This window comes from Bos taurus, chromosome 12 (assembly GCF_002263795.3).
Source record: "Bos taurus isolate L1 Dominette 01449 registration number 42190680 breed Hereford chromosome 12, ARS-UCD2.0, whole genome shotgun sequence".
Classification (NCBI taxonomy): Eukaryota; Metazoa; Chordata; class Mammalia; order Artiodactyla; family Bovidae; genus Bos; species Bos taurus.
Window position 1 is genome coordinate 16,703,682 of NC_037339.1, and position 8,170 is coordinate 16,711,851.

The 8,170-nt window shown below is 44.0% G+C and overlaps 1 protein-coding gene across 1 annotated transcript in view; it reads left to right on the forward strand.

Annotated features, from left to right (window-relative positions):
* The window catches only part of LRCH1 (leucine rich repeats and calponin homology domain containing 1), a 215,563-nt gene extending 211,033 nt beyond the window's left edge, over positions 1-4,530 (forward strand). Inside the window, exon 19 of the mRNA XM_025000033.2 lies at positions 1,993-4,530. Within this exon, the coding sequence (XP_024855801.1) occupies positions 1,993-2,103 (111 nt within the window). The 3' untranslated portion in view covers positions 2,104-4,530. The remainder of the gene's footprint in view (positions 1-1,992) is intronic.
* Positions 4,531-8,170: the final 3,640 nt, after the last annotated feature.

Here is an 8,170-nt window from a genome sequence, read left to right on the forward strand (position 1 = left end):
AATCCTGTTTGATACACACCAGCCACTTGAAATGGAGAAGGCGATGGCACCCTACTCCAGTACTCTTGCCTGGAAAATCCCATGGACGGAGCCTAGTGGGCTGCAGTCCATGGGGTTGCGACTGAGCTACTTCCCTTTCACTTTTCACTTTCATGCACTGGAGAAGGAAATGGCACCCCACTCCAGTGTTCTTGCCTGGAGAATCCCAGGGCTGGGGAGCCTGGTGGGCTGCTGTCTATGGGGTCACACAGAGTTGGACACGACTGAAGTGCCTTAGCAGCAGCAGCAGCCACTTGAAATAACTGTTCAAACTGTGTTTAAAAGAATCAGCTGTTTTATATTGACAAATGGCCATTACTTAAGGCCCGGAGTCAGAGTTTGAAACACTCTGAAGTCTATAAGTTGGGGAAGTGGGAGGGATGGGGGATGCTAAGACTGCGAGATTAGAATCTACAGACATTTCGAGGTTGTGGAACAGGTTCTTGCATGTGTCTTTTAAAGATCTTTTTAAGAGCAGAATGCCTGTACTTGGGATAACTTATGGAGATTCCTGCACTGAGGCAACAGGAAGATCTGGTTCCTCCAGCAAGAGTCACGTGAAAGGAAGCAGTTCTGACCAGTGACCCCAGTTGGCTTCAAGTTAAACACTGCGTCCACCACCTGGAGCTTAATGCAGCTTTCATCTCAACTCTTCTTAAAAACGGTGGCCACTGAGAAAGGAAAAAAACAATAATATGCATATATTAATGCATATATGTGAAATACAGAAAAGTGGTACAGATGAACCTATTAATTGCAGGGCAGGAATAGAGACATAAACACAGAGAAGGGACATGTGAACACTGCGTGGAAGGGAAGAGTGGGATGAATTGGGAGATTGGGGTTGACGTATAAACACTACCATGTGTAAAATAGCGAGTGAGAGTCTGCCGTATAGCATGAGGAGCTCAGCTTGGTGTTCTGTGGTGACCTAGAGGGTGGGAGGAGGGGCTATATACACAGACATACAGCAGATTCTCTCTGTTGTACAGCAGAAACTAACACGACACTGTAATGCAATGATACTCCAGTTTGGGGGAAAAGTGGTTACTGGACTGTGGAGAGCACACCATCTTCGGGTACACGAGAGGGAGAGTTTGCTGTGGAGTCATTTCCCTCTCAAGCAGACAGTCTCTGGAAGGAGATTCCCTTGTATGGTATTAGCCCAGGGTCAGACAACAGAAGTGTAAAATTACTTTGTCTTTGCTCTTTTGTAAACCGTCAGTTGAGCATGCAGGGTGCCACACACAGGGAGTGAGTCGCCTTGATTATCTTTCTTGAATAGTATGTGCTGGACATTTCCCAAGAGCAAAAATACAGCGCGAGAAAGTAGCAGGACATTTGTGTCTTTGACGGTTTTATAAAAGAGTCTTGAAAAGGAGGCTATTAAAGGCTGTGGTTAAAATTACTTATTTATAAGGCTGTTTGCAAACTGAGAAAAGATGCCTCCATTCCAGAGATCATGGGAAATAAAATGAACTAACTCAAGACTAATGGCCAGTTTAAAAAAAGATTCGTAAAGGTTTATGGTCAGTAGAACCTTGTGTGGTCTGTATAAATGAGTATTCAAGTTCTCTTAAAATGTGTGAGAGGCTGTCTGCAACTTTGCTTTGTAAGAATATAAGCTAATATGTTCCTGGTGGGTGGTTTCCAACTGTATGTAGCTCAGTTATTTAGTGTCAAGGATTTTTTTTAATGTTTAGATCTTTTGCACATTTCAGGATGACTGGAAGTCTTTCTAGAGCAACCCTCACTTGTGGAAAAAATCATTGTTTTCTTTGCCAACACAGAACAGGTCTTTGTAATGGTTGAAAGCTAGGAAGAAAGCACAGTCTGAGGTGATCAAATAGGCAGACAACAGAGCTTGACTTAACTCCTATCAGTGGTGTCTTGAGGTTTTATCCTTAGATTCCAGTCATCTAAAAATCAATGCTTTGTTCTTCTTCCTTTTAGGAAAAACTGTGTCTACCCCATCACATTCTTGAAGAGAAAGGCCTGGTCAAAGTGGGCATTACTGTTCAAGCATTGCTAGATGTGACTGTAGCGAAGGCTCTGTTCACATGAGACCGACTCCTCTCTCTGGTCGGCTCAGACGCTCTTCCAGTCAGAGACCCTGGACTCTGCTCTCAGCGCCTGTCCCCTCCACCCTCCCACTCCCTGCTCGTCAGTTCCCCAACTCGAGTTGAATTGACGGAAGGACATGAGAGAAGATTTCCTACCTTTCGTAATTGACTCCGACATTAAGGTGAGACAAGTAATTACCTAAAGCCCATGAGGGAGCTGGTTGTGAAGAGCGGAGCAGCACATCAATGCCTTCTGCAGCCTCCTTCCTCCCTTCCATGCTCACCCACTGCCATTACCAAAACACCGAGCACAACCGTTTTGCGGCAAGATGCATTTGTTTTTATTAAAACCAAACACATTGTATATTTCGTGGGGGAGGGGGGTGGAGGGAATGAAACTCAATCAGGTTTTTCGCCACCAAATTTTTCAAGAAGTTTCTTGAGACCATTGCCTTTAAAAAAACAAAAAACTATTTTCGACATACAAAATATTTATATAAATATTATTTATTAGTGAGTTGTTATTCATCCTTTGGATGCAAATTGTAAACTAGGAAACTATTTTATTACTGCTTTTTTGTGGTTAAACACTTTATTTTAATATTATAAATATTGAGTTATTTTCTATCCTCTTTGGTGTGCAGGTAGTTCTAGGTCTCCATAGTTATGTTTTCTGATGTATATGACTCAAAAAAAAATTTAAGCAAAAAAAAACAGGTGCTTCTGTGACAAAAACTGTTTTCTGGGGAGCCATTATTTACACTTTGGTTTATGGAACATTGGTCTTATTTATATTTCTGCATTCCATCCAGCTTCCTACATTCCAGCAGCCCTGTTGTCCCTTGATATAATGAACTGACTGAAATCGAGAGAGCACCCCAAAGTTATTTGTAAATAGCTGTGATGGAAAAAAGACATATTAAACTTGAATATAAAAATGTGAACAATTCTTTTTTTGGGTTCATACTTATTTTGCTATGCACAAAACATTCACGTTTTAACACAAAGAAGTGACGAGTGTTGGCCTCGTGTGTCTTGTCGTGTAATTTTGCACTGTAACCTGGGTAGAAGTCGAGCACCAAAGGTAGGTAATAAGGAAGTGGTGTAGGAGAGGGGAGAGGAGAAAAGATGATTCTGTAACCAAAAAGTGTTTTAAGGTCAGCTTCATTGAAAAGTGATTCAGAAATAACTTGAGATACAGGACCTAGGTCAGGAAACCAGCACTTTCCACAGCTGCCCGTTTTAAAAGAGGCAACAATTCTGAGATGTAGACGTGCTTATTTTATTGCAGCTTAGCTGGTGGCTTTCAGAGTAGCCCATAAAACACTGTAAGACTCACAGTGCCTGGTGTGAAACCTCAGACGTGAGTCAGTGAATTGGTGGGGCAGATGGATGCCACGCCAAGGTGGGCACAGGAGAAGGTGAAGTAAGTAGTATCTGTGAGCCTGAAGGGCCCAGGAGGGAGCAAGTTCAAACAAAACAATGACCTGAGAAAACCCAGCAAAGGAGAGGGATCCGTGTTGGTCTGAGGGAGTCACGTAAGACTTCACAGACACATAGCCTGTTTTAGGCAGTTAAAAGCGTGTGCACTCACCCTGCAGGTACAGATTTCCCAGGAATTCGTCTTTCCAAGTCTTGTGAATGCTGACTGCATCTTTGCCTCTGTGGAAAGCCATTGTTGAGTTTTTAGAGCAGCGGCAGCCACAAGCTGTAAGACAGATGTGAACACAAAGAGACCAGGAGGACAGTGTGCGTTGAACACAGACTTACATCAGCCAATGCCAGGGCTGCCCTCCCGTCTGGGCAAGGGGGGAGGGGACGCTGAAAACAGTCATTTGGATTGGCAGCTAGCAGTTACTTCCTGTCAAATGTACTGTGCACTTTAACCTAATTGAAAATATATTTTAATGTTTTCCTGTACTGCACAAATACCTGTTTTGTCAAATAGCATAACAATGTAAAAAAAAAGAAAACACTTTGAACAAAGAGCGTATTCAATGTTAGCCACAGTCAAAGGTTGATGATAGAAATAGGAATTCAGATGGCTGCACCTTGATGGGCATTGAGAATGCAGGGTCCTGAAATATTTTTTTTTACATGTATATATGGCAATATGAAACTCTGTAATCCTTGTTTTGAAAGATTTTTTTTCAGAATTAAAATATTTCTTTTGATACTAATTTTCAGTATTTTCTTGCAGTTGGCTGTATAATATGGATGGCTTCAATATTTTATAAAATGCGCTTTTTTTTTTTCTTCAAAATGGAATCCTTTGTGTGGCTGAGATGTCTTCAAGATCTTTGTCCATTGCTTACACGTGCAATAAGATGTGCATGGCTGGCCGACAGTGCCCTAAGTGGACAGAATATGCACAGTGCAAATATCCTTCCTTTTATGACTTAACAGCCATTAAAACTTTGAATCTGTACAGACTATCTTCTGATTGACTTCCCCATCAGATGCAGAAAAGAAATCATACGTAGAGTGTCACTGATGAAACAGATTGTGGCAATCATCTAGTGTATATGTTTTTATGTTGTGTATTGTGAAATATAAAAATAATATGCATATATAGGATAGGACAGTTTTTATTCAAACTAAGATCTCCCCCGGAACACACAGAACATGAGCACTCAAAAGCAGAGTTGCTATGATTGGGAGGGGTTGGTGAGGGAGGGCAGTTGGAGTCCACGTGTACATCAGACCTCTCCACTCGTCCCTTGGGTAGTGGCCCCAGAAGTGTCCGTGAGGAAATCTGAAGGTTCTGTGGTGCTTGCTGTGAAATCCTGGGGTCTGGTCCTCCCTCCCAACTGTCTACTGAGGAGTCCGACCCTCAGGGAGCTCAGTGACTTCTGATTTCACCTCCCACGAGTCCAGGTCGGTGTTACCATTTTCCCCACACGTCCAGCCTCCCTCTGGGAGAAGAGCAGCTGTTTTGAGGGATTCAGGGGAAAACAGGGACAGATCATTTCTGCTTTCTTGCCCCAACCCACACACAAGAGCTGAGACCCCAGCCTGAGCAGGGACGGCTGGGACCGTATCTACCGAGTCAGGAAGAGCTATGCCCGGCCTGTGAGGCTCTTGACTGCAAGTGCTGCGACTGTACCCAAAGCGTAGCCATCTTGGTCTCCTGCACATTACAGGAGTCCAGTGCCTTGCAGATGCTTTGCATTGTAAGTTGATTGGAATGACTGGGAATGTGTGAAGGGCAAGGGGAAGGATGGAAGTGGGAGCACTGGGGGGAGCCTGGCAGGGCATGTTTGCATGAGGGTCACCCACGCAGTTCAGCCACACGGCACTGACCGCAGCTGGGGACTGTCCCAGAGACTGAATTCTAGTCACCTGCTGTATCTGAGCACTTCCTGGTTTCTCCTGGGGTGAGTATTAGGCAGCAATGACACCAGTGGGACTGGTTATCTAATCTTCTGTCTTCCACTGGAGGTCAGCTAGCAGAGATCAGGTCCCGTTGGCTGTGGGTAAGGCAGGATTCCCCTCTAAAGAGCTCTCTCTACTTCCCACACTCATGCTAATGGGCCACCTAAATGGCCAGAATTTATGGAGTGGTTCCTGTGAGTCCAGAATTTTTTCTGAACTTTCAGTTCAGTCGCTCAGTCATGTCCAACTCTTTGCGACCCCATGGTCAGCACGCCAGGCCTCCCTGTCCATCACCAACTCCCAGAGCTTGCTCAAACTGATGTCCATTGAGTCCGTGATGCCATCCAAACGTCTCATCCTCTGTCGTCCCCTTCTCCTCCTGCCTTCAATCTTTCCCAGCATCAGGGGCTTTTCCAGTGAGTCGGTTCTTCACATCAGGTGGCCAAAGTATTGGAAGTTCAGCTTCAGCATCAGTCCTTTCAATGAATATTCAGGACGGATCTTCTTTAGGATGGATTGATTGGATTTCCTTGCAGTCCAACAGACTATCAAGAGTCTTCTCCAACACCACAGTTTGAAAGCATTAATTCTTCAGCGCTCAGCTTTCTTTGTAGTCCAACTCTCACATCCATACATGACCACTGGAAAAACCATAGCTTTGACTAGAGAGACCTTTGTTGGTAAAGGTTCTGAACTATAAGCTCTATTAAAACACGGCTGCTTGTCTATTTGGTTCTTTGCTGGTTCTCCATTGCCCAGTACAGTGCTTATCGTGCAGTAGGCATTGGAGAGATGTCAGTTAGAAGAATCAATGAATTTTACATATATTATCTTAAAATCTCTTACCAAAATGCAACAAGGAAAGGACTTGCAGTAGACACCCATGGTGAAATTAAAGTCGCTCAGTTGTGTCTGACTCTTTGCGACCCCATGGGATCTACAGTCCATGGTATTCTCCAGGCCAGAATACTGGAGTGGGTAGCCTTCTCCAGGGGATCTTCCCAACCCAGGGATTGAACCCAGGTCTCCCGGACTACAGGTGGATTCTTTACCAGCTGAGCCACAAGGGAAGCCCAAGAAGACTGGAGTGGTTAGGCTATCCCTTCCCCAGCGGATCTTTACAACCCAGGTATTGAACTGGGGTCTCCTGTATTGCAGGTGGATTCTTTACCAACTGAGCTATGAGGGAAGCCCAGACACCCATAGGGTTGTCCCCTAATACCACATACTTCTAGGAGTTAACCTTGCCTTGTATACCGTGAGGGTTTTGTGTTTCTTTTTTTTTTTGGCTTCGCCCAAGTGACATGCAGGATCTTAGTTCCCGACCAGGATCAAACACATGCCCCTGCAACGGGAGTGCAGAGCCCTAACCACTGTACTGCCCAGTCCTTGGTGGTTCTTACCTGACGCTTCCCACCTGGTTCAGGAGCAGCCCCGTTATTCACAATTGACTAATAAGTCTCCTCCAGGACTCAGATTCTTTCCTGGTGACTGAAGACAGAAGACACGAAACTTGGGAAACACCTAGAGTATAAAACTGACCTGCAGGGAGAAGTAACCAAAAAAGCTCTGCTCTTTGCTTTCTTGATCCAGTAGTAAAGAGTTCTGTATTTCTGAAGCTTGAGTCGGCAAACCTCCCATGAATGTTTTCAAGAGGCAATGGCTTTGCATGCAATCATTTGAGTGCATATTAACTAGGAGAAGCTGAGACTCAGAGTATTCAGATAACTCATTCAAGGTCACAGCAGGTGAGAGAGCCTGGCAAAGTCAAATTCAGCCATCTCAGGCCTATGTCCTTTTCACCGTACAGAAGAACTTCCCAGCAGAGCTAACCCAGGTGAGGTTTCTGGAGTTAAAAAAAAAAGTTCTCGACAATACCTAAGATATTTGGAGATACAAAAGCAAGTATATTTATAAAATAAAACCTGGTAAGCTGAGCCTGTTGGGACCAGTGCAAAAGCTAGCTAAGACAGATTAAGGTCAGAACAAGAATAGGAAAAAAAGATTTATAAGAGAAGCACACTGAGGGGACACGTACCTCACTTTGACATGAGGTCTAGGAACAAATCTCCATTTTCCTTGCCATTTTTCTCTCCCAATTTAATAAAATATTGCTACGACTTTTTAAAATTTGGGGATTCTTCTCTCTGTTTATCAAAGTTATACATGTTCATCATATAAAGTTTGGAAAGTATAAAGATGTTGGGGAAGGTCACCAGTAATCCCAGCTTAAGGGAACTGTTAAACTTTCAAAATATTTTCCTTGAGATATTCCTATGCATTTTTACAGAGTACCACCTTATATGCTGGTTCCCCTGCCCCCACCCCGGCCCTTGTTAATGGTAGAGCATATGCGTTTTCCAGGATAGAATTGTTCCATGTTAGAAACTATGGTCTCTAATAGGCATAACAGGATATTTTAGAGGCTTCCTCTGGAAGCACCCAGAAGCATGTCTAGTTCCTAGAAGCACCTGGTATTAGGCAGGCAAAACCTAAAAGAAGCAGAAAGTGAAAGTTGCTCACTTGTGTCTGACTCTTTGTGACCCCGTGGTCTGTTCATGGAATTCTCCAGGCAAGAATACTAAAGTGGGTTGCCATTCTCTTCTACAGGGGATCTTCCTGACCTAGGGATCGATCCTGGGTCTCCTGTATTGCAGGCAGATTCTTTACCAGCTGAACTACCAGGGACACCC